Here is a 22,103-nt window from a genome sequence, read left to right as displayed (position 1 = left end):
GCCTTCCTTGGGGAAGAGGGGTCACAAGAGGGCTCTAACTCCAGACCAGCAAAATGTAGTATCACCATGGGTGACAACTGACAAAAATTCTATAAAATCTGATAATAATGAGTCATTTATGTACTGTCATTAGACAATAATACCTAAAAGCGTCACATTTGGAGATATCATTAAGGGATAAAAGGCTTATTTGTGATCCAGAGACACAGAAAAGAGAAATTAAACCTGAAACTTACAATAAATAATGATTCGACACGTTTTTCTAACATGTAGGAATATGTGAAAGTTTTTAATTGACAGCCTTATGTAAATTTACTATAGAGTATAAGAAAAGAAGCTTTATTGCTATTGATAAATTGAGTTGCTTTTTTGACTTATGTAATATCCCTTTGAATTCAAAGTCAATAGTACTGGGTTGACACAAGAATTGGGGATTTAAGTTAGATGTAGTTTTAAAATTAGCATGCTTTTGTATAAAAAGTCAAATCAATTATTTGCCAATGTGGATGCAAATATTCAGGAAAATGATTCTTTGGTACTTGATTCAGTTATTGGAACACTGTCAAGTTTACTTGGAACAACTTGTGTGTGTATGCAAGTCTAAAATTTTAACTGTAAATTTTATAAAATCTAAATACAGATCAGGTATTCCCGGTGATACTTAATATCCAAATTGAGATGTGCTGCAAGTGTAACATATACACTGGATTTTGAAGGCTAATTATGAAAAGAAATGTAAAATATCTCATTAATGATTTTTTGACATTGATTTTATGTTGAAATGATAACACTTTGGATATGTGTTGTGCTGAATAAAATTTATTACTATTATATATTAATTTTACCCATTTCTTATGACGTTTTTTAATGTGGCTACTGCTGCTGCTAAGTCGCTTCAGTCATGCCCAACTCTGTGCGACCCCATACATGGCACCCCATCAGGGCTCCCCTGTCCATGGGATTCTCCAGGCAAGAACACTGGAATGGGTTGCCATTTCCTTCTCCAATGCATGAAAGTGAAAAGTCAAAGTGAAGTCGCTCAGCCGTGTCTGGCTCTTAGCGACCCCATGGACTGCAGCCCACCAGGCTCCTCCGTCCATAAGATTTTCCAGGCAAGAGTACTGGAGTGGGTTGCCATTTCCTTCTCCAATGCATGAAAGTGAAAAGTGAAAGTGAAGTCGCTTAGTCGTGTCTGACTCCTAGCGACCCCATGGACTGTAGCCCACCAGGCTCCTCCGTCCGTGGGATTTTCCAGGCAGGAGTACTGGAGTTGGGTGCCATTGCCTTCTCCTAGTAAAGTTTAAGTTACATTTGTGTATTATATTTCTATAGGACTGTGCGGCTCTAATAGCTTAATGACACATTAACAAGCAAAGAAAGGTCATATTTTTTGGCATAGATATTAGAAAAAATACAGAACAATTTATTTCTGTCATTGACTACCAATGGGAAATATTGCACACTTTCAAAATGTGAGTGTAGTGCAGCACAGAAAATAAATACATGTAATGGAATAGATGTGTCTGCTGACACATTTCAAGGTTGTAGAAAGACAAGTGAGAAGATGTGATTCTGTGGAAATTCAGATGCAGCTGGCATTAAAGTGCGTTGTAAACGAAAGAGAATTTTATATACAGTAAGTGACAGTACTGCAGGCTGAAACGGTTGTCTTTTTAAATGTATGTGCAAGATGCGGAGCACTAACACATGACAGTTTCTCAAAAAGAGACGAGAAACTTGTTTCTAAAAACACGCACTGGTTATAGTGATCATTCACCTCTAATTATTCCCATTTGGTAAAACATAATTTTTGTAAAACAAGTTTAAGGCCCATCTGTTTAGTTATAAAATTTTTAGACATCTTGAAGGTTTTGAAGCAAATTATTTCTCAAAAGTCTTTTCATTAGAACTATAACACTTTTTGGTGTGTGAAACTTAATCCAGAATAATTTGAATTGCTTTTTTTAAACAAGTCAATCCTTTGTAAAGTATAAAATGGAGATGTTTAAATTTACTAATGCTCTTAGATCCAAGGATAAATAAATTAGTTTTTACATGAACAAAAATCTGTAAAACTAATTTTGGGAAACTTTCTCATAGAAATTGGTGGATTATAAATAAATAAAACCCAGTCACAGCAAAATTTATCATTAACTCTGGAAAACATCACAAGTACACTTAGAGAATTACTGGTGAAGTCTATGAGAAAAATAACATTTCAAAATTTAAAGCAAGGTTTCTCAGCCTCAGCAAAATTTACAATTTGGTCTGTATAATTCTTTGTTGTGGGGTTTGTCTCGTACATTGTGAGATTGTTTTAGATGTTTAGCAGCAACCCAAACCTCTACCCACTAAATGCCAATAACACCCCTCTTCCCTGTAGTGATAACCAAAGACTGTATTGTGGAGCACTAACATATGACAAGTATTGCCAAGTGTCACTGGGGAAGCAAAATCACCTCAGTAGAGAATCACTGATTTAAAGGAACATCAGCTTCCCTGGTGGCTCATGGCTGAGATGGTTAAGAATCTTCCTGCAATGCAGGAGACCTGGGTTCGATTCCAGGGTCAGGAAGATCCCCTGGAGAAGGGAATGGCAACCCATTCCAGTATTCTTGCCTGGAGAATCCCATGGACAGAGGAGCCTGGCGGGCTACAGTCCACGGGATCTCAAAGAGGCAAACAGGACTGAGCAACTAACACCTTTCTTTCAGAACAGTTAGGAAATTAAGATAGTTATATTTATAAACTTTAGTATAAGTATCAATCAAAATATTTTATAATTATTTTGACTTCTATGAGTAGTTGGGTTTTTATTCTGTTGGTATATATTTAGGAATGTTAATAAATTAAGTACATTAATAAATATTTATAAGGAAAAGTCAAAGTGGGTGACATGAACTTTCATTTTTTAAGAAATTTTATTATTGGAATATAATTGCTTTACAAGGCTGTTAGTTTCTGCTGTATAACAACGTGAACCAGCTATATGTATACTGGAGCCCCTCCCTCTTGAGCCTCTCTCCCCACCACACCCATCCCATCCATCCAGATCATCACAGCACCAAGCTGAGCTCTGTGAGCTACACAGCAGCTTCCCACCAGCTGTTTATCTTACACGTGGTACTTTATATATGGCAACATTCCTCTCCCAGTTTATCCCACCCTCCCTTTCCCCTGCAGGGTCCAGGAGTTTGTTCTCTACATCTGTGTCTCTATTCCTGCTAACATGGACCTTCCTTAGCCCAGACAACCTACAGAGCCTTCTCAGGAGTACAGGTAAGCTCCCCACTCCCACCCTGCAAGTCTGTAAAAATCGTGGGTGAGGGATGAGTCATATCATGCATTAGAAGGGTCAATCAATATGACAATCGTGCTAAAGGATGGATACCATGGCGTTGGCCATCAGGAGGTGACGTCCTCTACCTTCCGGCAATGCATTCACTCTCAGGCTGCACTTTCTCACTTGTGCACAGGAGCCCGAGTGTGACAGGGTGAGCAGCACAGGCTTACGGTGCTCACGCAGAGAGAGCAGGGGTTGTGATCTGGACCGGGAATGTTAATTTATTAATGCTTCTCAATGCACACACTTCCTCCATTTGCAGCCTTTTTTCTTTTAACAAGATTCTCCAGTGTACTTCTTGGAAAAGTATAAAAGATGAAGTTCTGAGAAGGAGAAAAGTGGGGTTGATGAAGGAAAGCATTATAGAGAAAGTCAGTCACGCTGCCATGAAAGGGGAACAGAACCTCTTCCTAGAACACTGGGCAGGAATAGAGATTTCTATTCCACATGTGAGCCAAGAACCAAAAGCTGAATCTCTGTCTATAAAAGACAATGTTCTTGGGCTGTAATAAATCCAAACAGAACTCTTTTTGGAGAGATTAAAAGGAATTAATGTTCTTGAAGAATCAGGATCTCACTAAAAAGTAGAACCAAGCTTCATAACTAGAGCTACAGAAGAAATATGTTTCAGGCAAACCAATGAAAACAGAACAAAATAGGTCGGAGCAGAAAACAGATTCCTAGGGACCAGAGCCAAAAAGACCTCAAGAAGGGGCAAAGAGAAGTCCTCAGTCTGAGAACAAGGGGAGAATATTCAGGTAATACCCAGAAAACCAATTTCATTTATTGACTGTGACCCTGGTGCAGGATCCAACCAGTACAAAAGCAGCTGCTGCTGCTGTTGCTGAGTCCCTTCAGTTGTGTCCGACTCTGTGCGACCCCATAGACGGCAGCCTGTCAGGCTCCTGTGTCCCTGGGATTCTCCAGGAAAGAACACTGGAGTGGGTTGCCATTTCCTTCTCCAGTGCATGAAAGTGAAAAGTGAAAGTGAAGTTGTTCAGTCGTGTCAGACTCTTAGCGACCCCATGGGCTGTAGCCCACCAGGCTCCTCCATCCACGGGATTTTCCGGGCAAGAGTACTGGAGTGGGGTGCCATTGCCTTCTCTGACAAAGACAGCTACAAAGATGTAAATATAAGTTGCCTTTAATGCAGAGCCAGAGGCGTGACCGGTGGCTCCTATCCCGGGAGACAAAGGGGAAGTAGGCCCCGGGTGAAGGGAAGCCCGTGAGAACTGCCTGAACCGCAAACCCAGCTCCGCCAGCACTGCGAGGCTGACAGTGAGCTGAACACCAGACGAGCTCTAGAGCAGAAGAGGAGGTGCTTGTCTCATTTACCTTCTAGAGAAGCCAGAGAAAACAACATCAATGTCTTTTCTGTTTCTAGAAACTGTATGAGTTCCTCAGCATTTAGTATTTGTGGTTTAGCTGGGCTTGCTTGTTTACATCTGCTTTCTCCTGTGCATTAGAATAACACCCCCTCCTCCAATGGAGCCGGATTTTGGGGTGGGGAGCATCTCTGAGAAATGCCGCAGGGCAGGAGAAGCTGGGAGTCTGTATTCGACTCCTTGCCAGCCTGGGGAAGGGGGACATAGAAGATGGATGTGGAGAAAGAAGGGCTAGGATGAGGCCCACGTGTCATCTCACAGACAGTGCGGCAGGAGGAGGGAGGCAGTCGACCAAACACTGAGAAATGGCCCTGGAAGAAGAGCCTGAGGCGGAGTATCTTAGAGAAGTGCTCAGGCGGTGACCAGGAGCCATGATCTCCACCTGAGGGGGAAGAGAGTGGGACTCAGAAATGGGCTGACACGGAGGAATCGGTAGAAAGAGGCCAAACGTTTGCAGGCGGGAGATCTGATGGAGACTGAGAGAGAAAACCATGGAACATCTCAAGTGACTGGGACAGCCACGAATATCAAGCACACACTTAGGTAAGAAGTTGGTGATGAACAATTTTAACGAATGCTACATAACCTTAGTGGTTCCAGGAGAGAGACAAAAATAAAAAACGAAAGATGTTTGAGTTAAAAAAATTAATCCTTGGAAAAACCATTGATCATATCCATAAAGCTCAACATTCAGAAAATGAAGATCATGGCATCCGGTCCCACCACTTCATGGGAAATAGATGGGGAAACAGTGGAAACAGTGTCAGACTTTATTTTTCAGGGCTCCAAAATCACTGCAGATGGTGACTGCAGCCATGAAATTAAAAGACGCTTACTCCTTGGAGGAAAGTTATGTCCAACCTAGATAGCATATTCAAAAGCAGAGACATTACTTTGCCAACAAAGGTTCGTCTAGTCAAGGCTATGGTTTTTCCAGTGGTCATGTATGGATGTGAGAGTTGGACTGTGAAGAAGGCTGAGCGCCGAAGAATTGATGCTTTTGAACTGTGGTGTTGGAGAAGACTCTTGAGAGTCCCTTGGACTGCAAGGAGATCCAACCAGTCCATTCTGAAGGAGATCAGCCCTGGGATTTCTTTGGAAGGAATGATGCTAAAGCTGAAACTCCAATACTTTGGCCACCTCATGCGAAGAGTTGACTCATTGGAAAAGACTCTGATGGTGGGAGGGATTGGGGGCAGGAGGAGAAGGGGATGACAGAGGATGAGATGGCTGGATGGCATCACTGACTCGATGGACGTGAGTCTGAGTGAACTCCGGGAGTTGGTGATGGACAGGGAGGCCTGGCGTGCTGCAATTCATGGGGTCACAAAGAGTTGGACACGACTGAGCAACTGAACTGAACTGAACTGATGATAAACCTAACAGTGATAAATCACAGGGAGTGATCTGCATGCCTTTCACCGAGGTGATTAGAGGGTCAAACCCTTAAGGGTTTCCTGAGAGTCAGAGGCACAAGGGTCACAGAATGAACAGTGGGTTCAGAGGGTGTGGAGTGGCTAAAGAGCCACTGTGTTTAGGAACAGAGGTCTGTGAGAGACTCCTGACCTACTGTGCTGGTAATTCCTACTGCATTGCTGAAGATCCCAAGAGCACCTAGCGGGGGACAGTACGCACAGGATCACTAAATTCACTCATCAAGTAAGAATTACTTATAAAGAGGAAATGTGAACTGAATTTACATGTGTAGTAAAAAAATTACCTTTTTAATCCATATACCTATTGAGTCATCATTTGTATAACCCAGGGCAGTATCAGTTGAAAAATAAATAAATCTTTACCTGGCACTGTCTTTGGTACATTTTCAGTTCTTGTAAGAGCTTCTGATTTTCATCTTGTAACTTATTCCTGCTTAGTGCTATTTCACTCACAGCTGACTTTAATTTTTCAATAATGAATTCATCTCTTTCACTGGTTTCGCAAGTCGAATCCGGTTCACATACCAGCCGTGGAATTTCAGGGCTGCTGTCTTCTATGCTTTGTTTCTTACCATTTAGCTGAGTGTGGTAACTTTGTGCCTGTTTCTGAGAAATTTGAAACCTGTGTCAGTGAAGCGGGGAATATCTAAGCTTATATATAAAGTTCAAGAGTGACAGAAAAAATTTAGAAAAAATCTTTAAATATATTATTAAATAACGAAGCTCTGTCCTTCATAATTCAGACTTGTATTTATTCTAAAACCTCAATTTCAGATGGTGTAAAGAGAAGTCGTATTTCTATAATCTCAGAGCAAAGATGCAGAGTAGGGTAGAAAATTCTTATTCAGCAAAAAATAAAATATAGAAGATATGAAAAAGAGGAAAAAAGTATGGATTTAATTTAACAATAGTTGAAAATGTCTATATGACCAAAAATAAACAAAATAAACAAATCTGGATTGTAGAAAAAAGTTGTCAACACATATAACACATGTAATTCCCGAAGTACAAAAACTTCTATACATCATAAGAAAAAGACAAATACCAGAAAAGAAAAGTGGGCAAAGTTTGTGCACAGGCAATTCACAGAACAGGAAATGAAAACGGCTAAGAAACACATAAAGAGATGCTCAACCTTACAAGCAGCCAGAGAAACATAAAGCAAAGCAAGCCAACATAACTATCAGTTTCTCAAGCTGGTGAAAATCAAAAGACTGATATTCCATGGTGGCAGGACAGTAGTCGTCTTTGGCTGTTCATGAATTGTAAATTGCTATAATTTTTTAAATAAAACAATCTAATATTTATTATAAATTTGAATGAACATACCCTTTGGCTCAACAAACATTTCCAAGATTTTTATTTAACAAAATGAGAGTATTGGTATTTAAAGATGTTTATACAAGGACATTTGTTACAATACTGTGTAACAGCAGAAAACTGGGAACAACCTGAGTGTTCATTAATAAAGAAGTGTTTGAAAGAATTATGGTATATCTACTATATACTATGGTGTATATGATATATATATATGTATATACACACACATATATATACTAAATACTCTGAAATATAATTAAGCAATAACTCAAAAGGCTATCCATAGCTTATTAAGTAAAAAGGCGAATTTTTAAAAAGAAACATATATAATTTCCATCCAAAAAGATTTTCATATGTGTACAAACAAAAGAAAAATTATGTGAAGATAAACACCTAGCTGTTTAGTGTTTGTATTAAATGGATAAGAATGGAGTAGAGGATGAGGTTAGCACTTTTGTCAGATTATTTTGTGCTGGTGAATTCAGGGAACACGTATAACATATTCAAGTAACTTAAAGAAAGAATGAAAAAGAAGTATATAAGAAACAAACAAAACAGCATCTTACTAGCGTGAATAAACTTTGTTTTTTTTACAGTACTAATATATTTTTTTAATTTTATTTTATTTTTAAACTTTACAATATTGTATTGGTTTTGCCATATATTGAAATGAATCCGCCACAGGCATACATGTGTTCCCCATCCTGAACCCCTCTCCGTCCTCCCTCCCCGTACCATCCCTCTGGTTCGTCCCAGTGCACCAGCCCCAAGCATCCAGTATCGTGCATCGAACCTGGACTGGCGACTCGTTTCATATATGATATTATACATATTTCAATGCCATTCTCCCAAATCATCCCACCCTCTCCCTCTCCCACAGAGTTCAAAAGACTGTTCTATACATCAGTATCTCTTTTGCTGTCTTGTATACAGGTTATTGTTACCATCTTTCTAAATTCCATATATAGAAAGTTAGTATACTGTATTGGTGTTAGTATACTGTATTGGTGTTTTTCTTTCTGGCTTACTTCACTCTGTATAATAGGCTCCAGTTTCATCCACCTCATTAGAACTGATTCAAATGTATTCTTTTTAATGGCTGAGTAATACTCCATTGTGTATATGTACCACTGCTTTCTTATCCATTCATCTGCTGATGGACATCTAGGTTGCTTCCATGTCCTGGCTATTATAAAGAGTGCTGCGATGAACATTGGGGTACACGTGTCTCTTTCAATTCTGGTTTCCTCAGTGTGTATGCCCAGCAGTGGGATTGCTGGGTCATATGGCAGTTCTAGTTCCAGTTTTTTAAGGAATCTCCACACTGTTCTCCATGGTGGCTGTACTAGTTTGCATTCCCACCAACAGTGAGAGGGTTCCCTTTTCTCCACACCCTCTCCAGCATTTATTACTTGTAGACTTCTGGATCGCAGCCATTCCGACTGGCGTGAAATGGTACCTCATCGTGGTTTTGATTTGCATTTCTCTGATAATGAGTGATGTTGAGCATCTTTTCATGTGTTTGTTAGCCATCTGTATGTCTTCTTTGGAGAAATGTCTATTTAGTTCTTTGGCCCATTTTTTGATTGGGTCATTTATTTTTCTGGAATTGAGCTGTAGGAGTTGCTTGTATATTTTTGAGATTAGTTGTTTGTCAGTTGCTTCATTTGCTATTATTTTCTCCCATTCTGAAGGCTGTCTTTTCACCTTGCTTATAGTTTCCTTTGTTGTGCAGAAGCTTTTAAGTTTAATTAGGTCCCATTTGTTTATTTTTGCTTTTATTTCCAATATTCTGGGAGGTGGGTCATAGAGGATCCTGCTGTGATGTATGTCAGAGAGTGTTTTGCCTATGTTCTCCTCTAGGAGTTTTATAGTTTCTGGTCTTACGTTTAGATCTGTAATCCATTTTGAGTTTATTTTTGTGTATGGTGTTAGAAAGTGCTCTAGTTTCATTCTTTTACAAGTGGTTGACCAGATTTCCCAGCACCACTTGTTAAAGAGATTGTCTTTAATCCATTGTATATTCTTGCCTCCTTTGTCGAAGATAAGGTGTCCATATGTGCATGGATTTATCTCTGGGCTTTCTATTTTGTTCCAACTTCCTAGGTAAGCTTTCGGTTACCACCCGCACCAGCCCCCAGGCCCCGCCTCCCGCCGCCGCCCCGCCTCCCACGCGCCCTCCACCCAGCCGGCCCACCCCCTATTCTGGGAACTTGCCTTCTGCTCTCATGCCTCAGTGACTTTGCTTTCGTTATTTCCACTACCCCGAATACACTCTCTCCTGTCTCAAAATACCTCCCTTTTTCAAGGTCCACGCCTCATTCCACTCCTATTGGAGGATGTTTCCTGACTATCTCAGTTCAAATTTTTCTCTCATTCCTGTGACCGCTGAAAGGATCTGAATCCTTTCCATTCACTTGTCATTATCTGTCGACCTGTACCTGTATTATCTCTGTGTCTAGACTGTAAAGTACTAGGGGGCAGGGACCAAGCCTTCTTAAACGTAAATGACTTGCCCATCAGATCAGATCAGATCAGTCGCTCAGTCATGTCCAACTCTTTGCGACCCCATGAATCGCAGCATGCCAGGCCTCCCTGTCCATCACCAACTCCAGGAGTTCACTGAGACTCATGTCCATTGAGTCAGTGATGCCATCCAGCCATCTCATCCTCTGTCGTCCCCTTCTCCTCCTGCCCCCAATCCCTCCCAGCATCAGAGTCTTTTCCAGTGAGTCAACTCTTTGCATGAGGTGGCAAAAGTACTGGAATTTCAGCTTTAGCATCATTCCTTCCAAAGAAATCCCAGGGCTGATCTCCTTCAGAATGGACTGGTTGGATCTCCTTGCAGTCCAAGGGACTCTCAAGAGTCTTCTCCAACCCCACAGGCATGCAAAAACATGCTATATAATGACATAATAACAATGGAGACTTTTAAAGCACCACCTTCTGGGACATATACAGTCATTAACTATATTTCATGCACCTGTAACTCTACCTGGCGTTGGACCTACTCTGGTGATTTTCCGTTGCTTGGTATTTCTATCTGTAGAAGATTACATGCTGAACGGTAAAGAGAGTAATAGTGGTTAACCTCTAATTTATTCTAATTTAGTATTAGACAGTATTAGAAAACGTACCTGAAATTGATTACATTTCTCAGATAATATTTTCTGTTGAGCATCTAAAGAAACCAGATGAGTCTGATACAGTATCTCCTGCTTGTCCCATTCTCTTGACTTCGCTCTAAATTCCTTTAATAGAGAGAGAAATAGAAGCTAAAAAAATGATTCATTTTAAAGCACAATACATAAGACCTTTCATTTGCACCTTTGTTCTGAGAAAAAAGTATGGAACTTAATCTGCATTTTTTTAAAAAATAAGGATTTTGTTAAGAATTTTTTTCTTGTAACAAATACTGGTTACTGATAATGGAGTTTCACACAATTCTTTGCATCAACCAGTACTTCCTTTTATTTCCTAAGCTGACACCAGAAGTTTTTTTTCCTTTCTTTATACTCAGTCACCAAACCTGCTACCTTGTTTGTGAGGGGTGGGGCCTGGGCTAATTTAGTGACTTTGTCCCCTGTGGCTTTCAGGGGAAGCCAAGAGCAATCTGTTCTCAAGAACGGAGCCACCACCGTCTCAGGCCTCCCTTCAGTTCAGTTCAGTTCAGTTGCTCAGTCATGTCCAACTCTTTGTGACCCCTTGAACCGCAGCATTCCAGGCCTCCCTGTCCATCACCAACTCCTGGAGTCTACCCAAACCCATGTCCATTGAGTTCGTGATGCCATCCAACCATCTCATCCTGTTGTCTCCCTCTCCTCCTGCCCTCAATCTTTCCCAGCATCAGGGTCTTTTCAAATGAGTCAACTCTTTGCATCAGGTGGCCAAAGTATTGGAGTTTCAGCTTTAGCATCAGTCCTTCCAATGAATATTCAGGACTGATCTCCTTTAGAATGGACTGGTTGGATGTCCTTGCAGTCCAAGGGACTCTTAAAAATCTTCTCCAGCACCACAGTTCAAAAGCATCAATTCTTCAGTGCTCAGCTTTCTTTATAGTCCAATTCTCATATCCATACATGACTACTGGAAAAACCATAGCCTTGACTAGATGGACCTTTGTTGGCAAAGTATTGTCTCTGCTTTTCCAATATGCTATCTAGGTTGGTCATAACTTTCCTTCCAAGAAGTAAGTGTCTTTTAATTTCACGGCTGCAGTCACCATCTGCAGTGATTTAGGAGCCCCCCAAAATAAAGTCAGCCACTATTTCCACTGTTTCCCCATCTATTTGCCATGAAGATATGGGACTGGATGCCATGATCTTCGTTTTCTGAATGTTGAGCTTTAAGCCAACTTTCTCACTATCCTCGTTCACTTTCATCAAGAGGCTCTTTAGTTCTTCACTTTCTGTCATAACAGTGGTATCATCTGCATGTCTGAGGTTATTGATATTTCTCCCAGCAATCTTGATTCCAGCTTGTGCTTCTTCCAGCCCAGCATTTCTCATGATGTACTCTGCATATAAGTTAAATAAGCAGGCTGACAATATACAGCCTTGACGTACTCTTTTTCCTATTTGGAACCAGTCTGTTGTTCCATGTCCAGTTCTAACTGTTGCTTCCTGACCTGCATACAGGTTTCTCAAGAGGCAGGTCAGGTGGTCTGGCATGCCCATCTCTTTCAGAATTTTCCACAGTTTATTGTGATCCACACAGTCAAAGGCTTTGGCATAGTCAACAAAGCAGAAATAGATGTTTTTCTGGAACTCTCTTGCTTTTTTGATGATCCAGGGGATGTTAGCAATTTGATCTCTGGTTCCTCTGCCTTTTCTAAAACCAGCTTGAACATCTGCAAGCTCACAGTTCATGTATTGCTGAAGCCTGGCTTGGATAATTTTAAGCATTACTTAGGCGGAACCAACTGGGCTGAGCTGGGAAAGAAGCGACACTCAGTTCTTCATACTTTTGCTCAGGTTGTGTCTTCATGGAGAATGATTATCTGTTCACAGATTTACAAGACAAAAGGATGTGGCTTTGGGGACCCTGAAGAAAACTTCACAGCTTTGGGCTTCCCTGGTGGCTCAGCTAGTAAAGAATCAGCCTGCAGTGTGGGAGACGTGGGTCCAGTCCCTGGGTTGGGAAGGTCCCCTGGAGAAGGGAACGGCTACCCACTCCAGGATTCTTGTCTGGAGAATTCCATGGACTGTATAGTCCATGGGGTTGCAAAGAGTTGGACACGAATGAGCAACTTCCATTTTCTCTATTGTGCCTAGGGCTGGCCATTGTATCTTCTCTTTCTGTTCAGGCTGTAAGCAACTTAAGACTAAGTACTACAGATTTCATTACTTTTATATTGCTCACAGTGCCTGACAAAGTGCCAGGCACCACTTACATTTCTTGAATGTACAAAGAAAAGCACAGTATTAGTATTTCCAGAAATATAAACATTTCTCACTAAATTTTGCAAAGAAAATAACACGGCTGGAAACAAACTCTATAGCTACTGAGTCCATATGAGATATTACTGAATGTAGATACATGGCATGAACATATGGATGTTTCCAATCATCAGTTCAGTAGTATTAAGCATCTAGTGTCCAGCAGGTACTGGGAAAGAGGAGGATTTAAAAATAATACACGTTTAAAAGAAACAAATTTTTGAAAGAAAAAAAAAAAAGCAAAAAACAAGGACCAAGGGTTTCCCAGATGGCTCAGTGGTAGAGAATCGGCCTGCCAATACAGGAGACCCAGGAGATGCGGGTTTGATCTCTGGGTCAGGAAGACTCCCTGGAGGAGGGCGCTGGCAACCTACTCCAGTAGTCTTGCCTGGAGAATCCCATGGACAGAGGAGCCTGGAGGGCTACAGTCCATGGGGTCACAAAGAGTCAGACACGACTGAGCACACGTGCACATAATAAAGTAGGGAAATGTACATGTAAACAAATGATTTTACAGTGTTAGGACAATAACAGTGCCACATAAAAGCCATACAGATGACGCCACAATTCTCTCAGCCGTCTCCAATGATACGTCAAATTAGAAAACAGTTCATTTGAACTATTTTGAGAGATTGGTGGTGTTTCAAAGATGGCTGAAATGACTGGATTGGCTATGCAGGAAAATACATAGACTAATTTAGAGAATGAAAGCTATATCTTGTTTAAAATGAGAATATGGCATTTCACATTTTCTACAGAGTAATGATTTTAAAGAATTTGGAGGAAATCTTCATTTTATAAATCCACAAGCTCCCAAATAATCAGTGAGGGAAGACTTCACTACTAAATGAGTAGGCTTTTACAGTAATTAGAAGTGACCTGAAATTGAGTGGGGGTAATAAAGTTGGAGAACTATAGACAGACCCTGTTTTAAATGTATAATAATACCCTGATAAATAGACTATATGTATTAAGATAAATGGAGACAGTTCATTTAAAGTAACTGACTTTGATTCTGACATTTGACAGTTTTAAATAAGGTACATGAAAACAGGGTCTTCAGAAATAGTGACAAATTTATAAAACTAGGCTCTAATAAAAAAAATAGGTTAACATTTCAAATCAATACAAGGTGGATTATTAAAAATGTTTAATTTAGGAAGGAGTTTTTGGAGTCAGAAGTCAAAATGTGGCTAAGGTTGATTTGCACAGTTCATATCTTGCAATAATATATGAACTGTGCAATAATACTAATACTTATAGATATAAATGCAATAATACTAATACATACACCCAACAACCTCAATCTTGAAAATACACATTTCCCAGCATGCTATAGGAGAAGGCAGGAACATCAATCTCTCCCTTACAAATTCTACAACAGGTAGAAATGAGGCCAAGAATGAGGCCAAACAGGGATAAAAATGTGTATCATGAACATGTCAGCTGGTACTTATAATAGTCCTGGCTTTCTTGGTCTTAGATGTATTGGTTTCAACCACACACTACCCAGTAGTTATGGGGCCATGCAGAGACTGAGAAAGAGACTGTAAGAATTTTGTAGAGACTGGAGATGTCAGCCCAGGGTCCAGTTCTGGCATGTCTGTACACTTGTCTAACCCTCCAGATTAAGTTCTCCATGGCTAGAAACGTTTTCTGGGTCTTTATGGTTGAGAGTGGATCAGAGGCATTAAAATCAGTTTATAGCAGAATTTACATTGTTAAAAATATATTTTAATCCCTCTACTAAATCTTGAGAGGTAGAATGAACATTTCTTTAGTGATTACTATAGGTCAAGGACTCTATGAACCTTCATTTGAAAGATAGTTTTAACTTTTTCTTATGAAAATTTTCATACTTATATAAAAGCAGAGAGTAAAACAAACTCCCATGTACCCTTCACCCAGTTTAACTCCTGTCAAGTCAGACCATCTGTATCTCATCTCTACCTTTTTCACTGGAGTATTTTAAGGCAACTTTCAGACCTCATGTGTTTTTACCCCAGATACTTCAGAGAGCGCCTAAACACACATACACAAACATATTTTCCTCTTCCATAACCACAATGTCACTTATAAGATAATCTTAGCCCCCATTTATTGGTGAAAAATGTAATCTCTGTGAGGTCATCAGCTAGTCCAACAGTCACAGGGCAAATAAGCGAGACAAGCAGGCCCTATTTTAAGTTGTAAACTGTCAAGTTATTTCACTGGAGCAAGCTGTTTCCCACTGTTCAATCACTGTATCAGTGTATTAAATGTTTGTCCCAAAGGAGAAACATGCTTAGATGTAGGCTAAAACTGGAACAGTCCATCTCCTACACATTAATTTTTCAGCTGCCTCTAAACAAAGACAGGTACATGAAGTGTTTCCTTTATGATATAGATGAAACTGTATTGACATATTATGCTTAAAAAATTTTGTATAAATACAAATATATCACATATTTGCTACTAATTTCCCCTATAATTTCAGAGGTACATTTTACATATTTAGATCTCTAAATGTAAAATGTGCACAAAGTACTTGATACTAATTTAAGGCTTTTTCTTTGTTTGAACAATTTATATGAATGTAGTTCTCCCACTAATTCCCATGAGAAGTCAATCTAATGAAGAGTCAGTGATTTAACTGCATTTTCAGTGAAAGCCTGTGTATATTATATCACAAACTTTGGGCATTTTCTATGAGACCAGAATATTCTAAAAATTAGTCTAGTTACACCATTGCAAGAGGTAGGGAGTTATACATAGTGCATTTTCCTAGAGGGCCATCCTTACTTAGTGGTAGTAACTTTATATTTTTAAAAATGTATGTTCCTTATGTAGTACAATATAAAATTTACAGGAATTTAAAAACTAAAACCAAACACTTCCAACAAAATTCTTGCAATAGGCTGGTTTTAGGGCTGTGGTTCCAGTTTTTTTTTTTTTTTCCTGCTCTGAAAAATATTTTGGAGGAAAATTTTGAGAAGGGCTGTTAATTGAAGAGTTAGATGACAAAGATGAAGAAGTATAAAACAGGACAATGACAGGAGGAAGACAGAGGTAAGAGGCATTAGACACAGAAAAGGGGCAAATCTGGGCTGGAATGGGAGTAAGAAAGGAACAGATCAAGGATTCCTAAGAGGTTTCTACCTGGGTGATTGGGACGCACGGTCAGTGAAGTCAAAGTCGCTCCGTCGTGTCTGACTCTGCGAGCCCGTGGAATTCTCCAGGCCAGAATACTGGAGTGGGTCGCTTTTCCCTTCTCCAGGGGATCTTCCCAACCCAGGGACTGAACCCAGGTCTCCTGCATTGCAGGTTGATCCTTTACCATCTGAGCCACCAGGGAGGCCAAGAATACTGGAGTGGGTAGCCTATCCCTTCTCTAGTGGATCTTCCTGACCCAGGAACTGAACCGGGTCTCCTGCACTGCAGGCAGATTCTTTACCAGATGAGCTATCAGGGACATAGAGAGCCATGAACTATGAACAAAGCAGAAAAAACTGAAATCATTGGCTGGCTGTGGGGAGAAACCATTGTTTAGGGCTTGAGAACAGTGGAGGGGGAAAAAAATGAGTGGGATAACATGATAGGGGTCAATTTGAGGTCAATTAGAAAACAATAATTGAGCCACAGTGGGAATTTAGCTAAGGTTAGAAAAGGAATTCACAGTAGACTCTATTTGCTGTTACGTGGCCAGTAGCAGGAATGCACAAGGGCACAGGGAAGAAAAATAGCTTATTTATTTTTTCCAAGGTTGGAAAGTTAAGGGGATTGAAATAAGTGTTTCTATGACATGGTTAACCTTTTTAGGGACTGAGATTTTAGGAGTTCTGGGTGACACAGGGTCGCTATATTGGAGTGAAACTACCTCTTTAAAGAAAAGTCCTGAAACTCCAAAAATTTCAGAACTCTGTTCTGAAAATTGCTATGAGGCCTCATCAGGACTTAAGTACCTAATAGTTAAATAGCCATTAAAAGATTTATTAGACACTCACTTTAACTGACCCCAGGGATGTCCTTCAATTTCACTCAACAGCTGCAGTTTCTTTGAACATTTTTTTGCTCTCCAAAATGCTGATATGTATAAAAGATGTATAAATCAAAGTGATGTTTTAATTCACTAAGTGCCTGAAGGAAGGTGCACTAAGGAAATACCTTCAATGGGAAGCAGGTTTCTAATGGTGCTTTGTTACCTCAGTGGTACATGCCACTGTGCATTCTGCAGACAAATAGCCCTCAACAACAACAACAAAACCAATCTTAATACATACAGGGATAAACTAAGACAGTACAGCTTACCTCTAATTTCTGGTTCAAATTGTTCAGTTCAAAGGGCATTTCTTCTTTGAGGTGTGGTACTTCTTTTCGTCGAAATTTATTTTGTTTCAGCTGGTGTAATCTCAGTTTTTCAAAGCTGTTAGTTAGTTTGGAAAACTGTAAATAATAGAGAATGCTAACATTTTACTACTGGTTATTTCTAACTTGATTTCATGATAGTTCTCTTGCATCCCTCTTTCAAAATTGAAGTCATGATTAGGAAATGCAATAAAGCTTAAATGTTCCAATTAGAGAAGATAGAACCAGTTATTAAAACTAAATTGTTGAAGCTGAACACAATTCAGTTTTCAAGTAAATTTGGAACTTCATTGACTGCACAGTTTAACAACAATTCACTTGATAAAATGTTTTGTTCAGTTTTATCTTAACCATATATAGAAAAGCTCACAATTGAAAACAACCAAGTTTTTTTTTCTTTTATTTAGTGCCATCTTGTGTTGACAATTTTAATTTCAATAACTCAATCTACAAAATGACCAACTTACACTTCTTTTTAAGGAAACGGAGGACTTAACAGAAAAAATACAAACACACTTACGTCTATGTAAGTTTAAATAAAATTAAATATAAAGCTTGATATAATCTTTCTCCTATAAGTAATTCTTGTTATAACTTAGACTATAATTTTTTTCTCTTGTTCTACCTTCAAATAATAGATTAAAAGCAGCACAGTCTATCAACATCTGTTAGGAAATTTCTAAATAACTGTTTACAAAATTTGTTTTTCTTTTTTCTTTTGAAATAATTATAGATTCACAAGAAGCTGCAAAGATATTACTGAGCGACTGAACTGAACTGAACTATTTTTGAATGTATTTATTTGTTTAGCTTTTTTAGTTATTGATCTAGGTATAATATTATACATACATAGCTTATTACAGTCTCCTGGTGTTGACATTTTAACAGTTCAAGTGAAGTTTAGAATCTTACTTCTCTTTGCCAAGACCCATTTCTGACATTATTATCTTAACTATTTTCTCAGTGTACATTAAAAACTACTTTAACTACTATTATAAGTTTTGCTTCGGTTGTAAAAAAATTTAGAAAACTCAAGAGAAGTAAAATCTACTGCATTTATCCATGCTTTCACATTTCCAACTTTTTCTTATCATTTCCTTTTTACCAAGGAGAAATTCCTTTAGCTATTCTTTTAGGGTAGATCTATTGGTAACAAAACGTCTGTGTTGTTGTCCAGTTGCTAAGTCATATCTGACTCTTTGCGACTCCATGAACTGCAGCACACCAGGCTTCCCTGTCCTTCACTATCTCCTTGAGTTTGCTCAAACTCATATCCATTGAGTCAGTGATGTCATCCAACCATCTCATCCCCTGTTGCCCCCTTCTCCTCTTGCCCTCAGTCTTTCCCAGCATCAGCATCTTCTCCAATGAGTCAGCTCTTTGCATCAGGTGGCCTAAGTATTGGAGCTTCAGCTGCAGTATCAGTCCTTCCAATGAATATTCAGGGTTAATTTCCTCTAGGATGGATTGGTCAGATTTCCTTGCGGTCCAAGGGACTCACAAGAGTCTTCTCCAACACCACAGTTCAAAAGCATCAATTCTTCAGTGCTCAGCTTTCTTTGTAGTCCAACTTTCACACCCATACATGACTACTGGAAAAACCATAGCCTTGACTAGACAGACCTTTGTTGGTAAAGTAATGTTTCTGCTTTTCAATATCCTGTCTAGCTTGTCTTGGTTGCTTTTTAATATGCTGTTCAGATTGGGTAATTTCTATTGTGCTATGTTCAAGTTCACTCATTGTGTATGTCTTCTATCCTCTCTATTCTGCTTTTGAACCCATCTATTGAAGTTTTTAGTTTGGTTATTGTATTTTTAAGTTATAAAATTTCTAGCTGCTTGTTCTTTATAGTTTTCTTTGCTAAAACATTCTAATTTGTTTCAAGCATGTTTGTAATGGTTCACTGAAGCATTTTTATAACAGCTACTTTAAACTCCTTGTCAGGTAATTCTAACATCTGTATCAACTCAGTGTTGGTGTCTCTTAATTGATTTTTCTCATTCAAGATGAGATCTTCCTTGTTTTTGCTATGATGAGTGAGTTTTTTTAAACTGAAACCATTTTGGGGTACTGTGATGTGAATCCACAGTTTATAGAAATCCTGTGTTTTAGCATTCTTCTTCTGGCAATGCTCCAGCAGGAAAACGTGGAACGGCACCTCATTGCTGCTTGTGGTACTGAAAGTCCAGGTCTTCACTTGGCCTCAGCTCGTAACTGGGAGGAGGTCAGTGTTCCTCATTACTGCTGAGTGGGAGTGGGAGCTCAGGATCTGCACATCTTTCACTGGCACCACGTTGACCAAAGGGGCACAGATGCCACATGACTGCCTCTCACATGGCCTTCAGCGGTACTGTGGTGAGGGAAGGAGCCCTGTTACCACAGAGGCGGTGAGTGTCCAGACCCTCGCTAGGCTTCCCTAGACGCCACTGCAGAGAGAAGGATGCTGCACCACCAGCAGAGGCACAGAGAAGCCCAGGTTCTGCTACGGTCGCCCCTGACACCACGGACTGCGTTTCCACTCAGTCTGCTCTGACTCCCCTGAGGCTGGGGCCTGGACTACCTCATTACAGAAGGCGAGGGCGGAACCGAGGCTGTCTACTGGGTCTGCTGGTGAAGTTGGTTTGCAGCTGTAGTCCTTTTCTGTGCCCTTTGGCTAGAGTCAAGCAGTTATTATCAAAAAGCGTTTAATCTTGGTAGGCTGTCTTTCTTCAGGTCTTTCAGTTGCAAGGAAGAGGCCTTCTTCCTCTTTTGGTTTGTTTGTGCCCACTGGAGAGTCAGGCCTGCAGGCTTCTCTGTTATCCAGTCTATGGTATGAGAGGCAAAAAGAAATTCCAGGAATTCAACACCATGTTTGCCTTGGGACCCAAGGTCCTAGTTGGTCTGTCTTTCCTCTCCACTTCTCAGTCTTATGTTGTTTTATAAATGATGTCCAGGATTTCTAGTTGCCTTTAGCAGGAGGAATAGGGGAAAGTACATTGACTCCACCTTTCCAGAAGAATAAATCTCAAATGCATATAATATATATATATATATATATATATATATAATTATAGTTTTTAATTTTAGAAGGAAAAGAAAACGCACCATTTTAAAAAAGGAAGCAATTTCAAAAGAAAGTTTTGCCAGAGTTTTTTAAGGCAAAATGTTGTAAAACGTATCCTTAAGGTATTTTAGGAAAATAAGGTTGTGAAGAGAATAAATAAATGAAGAATTTCAAAGAAGGAAGCAGTAGAGTGAACTAGCAGCAACAAAAGCACGTTTGCCACAAGGTATCATTTTCTGGTTAGAAAAAATGACATCAGTTCAGTTCAGTAGCTCAGTTGTGTCTGACTCTTTGGGACCCCATGAATCACAGCACGCCAGGCCTCCCTGTCCATCACCAACTCCCAGAGTTTACTCAAACTCATGTCCATCAAGTCGGTGATGCCATCCAGCCATCTCATCCTCTGTCGTCCCCTTCTCCTCCTTCCCCCAATCCCTCCCAGCATCAGAGTCTTTTCCAATGAATCAATTCTTCGCATGAGGTGGCCAAAGTATTAGAGTTTCAGCTTTAGCATCAGTTCTTCCAATGAACACCCAGGACTGATCTCCCTTAGGATGGACTGGTTAGATCTCCTTGCAGTCCAAGGGACTCTCAAGAGTCTTCTCCAACACCACAGTTCAAAAGCATCAATTCGGGGGGCAGTCCTAAGATGGCGGAGGAATAGGACGGGGAGACCACTTTCTCCCCCACAAATTCATCAAAAGAACATTTAAACACTGAGTAAATTCCACAAAACAACTACTGAATGCTGGCAGAGGACATCAGGCACCCAGAAAAGCAACCCATTGTCTTCGAAAGGAGGTAGGAAAAAATATAAAAGACAAAAAAAGAGACAAAAGAGGTAGGGATGGAGCTCTGTCCCAGGAAGGGAGTCTTAAAAAGAAGTTTCCAAACACCAGGAAACACTCTCACTGCCAAGTCTGTGGTGAGACTTGGAACCACAGAGGGCAACGTAACAGGGAGGAAAAATAAATAAATAATTAAACCCCACAGATTATGAGCCCAACGGTAACTCCCCACGAGCTCAACGATAACTCCCCCAGCGGAGAAGCAGCGCAGACGCCTGCACTAGCAAGCGGGGGCTGGGCAGGAAGGTGCGGGCTGCATTGCTTAGAGTAAGGACCGGGCCTGAATGCCCCGAGGGAAATCAGAGCGAACTAACTTGGGCTAGCAAACCAGACCGTGGGATAGCTACCACGCGAAAAGCCCTAACCTAAGACATTGCCAGGCCCACTCACAGAACAAAGGACTGAACAGAGATAGGCAGCTGCAGACCATCCCCCTCCGGTGACAGGCAGCCAGAGCCAGAAGGGGGCAATCGCAGCCCCAGAGAGACATTATCTACCAAACTGCAAGCAGGCTTCTTTGCTGACTAAGACTTCTTGGGGTTCTTGACGGTCAAAATCCTTCTGAGAAGGTGCACCAGTAGTACACCCAGGAAACCGAGCGGCAAGGACAGGGGAGGCGATAAGTTGCAGCGACCATGCTCACCAAACACCTCATCACCTGAGCTGCTCGGAACTGGGAAGGGCACCAAACGCAGGCCCAATGGAGTCTGCGCCTCTTAGGACTACCCAGTGCCTGAACCTGAGCGGCTTAGAACTGGGAGGTGCAGGCAGCCCAGGGCTGGCCTCGGACAGTTCCCGGCAGAGCACCTAGAGCCTGAGCAGTGTGGGCAGGGAGGACACATGTGCCGTGAGCGGGGGCAGGCCCAGTGTGGCTGAGGCACTGCAAGCACACGCCAGTGTTATTTGTTTGCAGCGTCCCTCCCTCCCCACAGCACGACTGAAAAA

General features: G+C 40.5%; 1 protein-coding gene across 4 annotated transcripts in view; it reads right to left on the bottom strand.

The window, feature by feature from the left end:
* The window catches only part of DEUP1 (deuterosome assembly protein 1), a 141,731-nt gene that overhangs the window by 81,282 nt on the left and 38,346 nt on the right, over positions 1 to 22,103 (bottom strand). For 3 of the 4 annotated variants that reach the window (XM_027532311.1, XM_027532314.1, XM_027532312.1), the window contains exons 5-7: positions 17,210 to 17,344; positions 10,622 to 10,735; positions 6,528 to 6,770 (exon numbers count right to left, since the gene is read on the bottom strand). In XM_027532311.1, the coding sequence (XP_027388112.1) occupies positions 6,528 to 6,770; positions 10,622 to 10,735; positions 17,210 to 17,344 (492 nt within the window). The remainder of the gene's footprint in view (positions 1 to 6,527; positions 6,771 to 10,621; positions 10,736 to 17,209; positions 17,345 to 22,103) is intronic. The other variant, XM_027532313.1, reaches the window with a different exon arrangement.

The sequence above is a fragment of the Bos indicus x Bos taurus genome, chromosome 29 (assembly GCF_003369695.1).
Source record: "Bos indicus x Bos taurus breed Angus x Brahman F1 hybrid chromosome 29, Bos_hybrid_MaternalHap_v2.0, whole genome shotgun sequence".
Lineage (NCBI taxonomy): Eukaryota > Metazoa > Chordata > Mammalia > Artiodactyla > Bovidae > Bos > Bos indicus x Bos taurus.
Note: the sequence above shows the minus strand (reverse complement) of the source record. Positions and strands in the feature narration are given on the sequence as shown.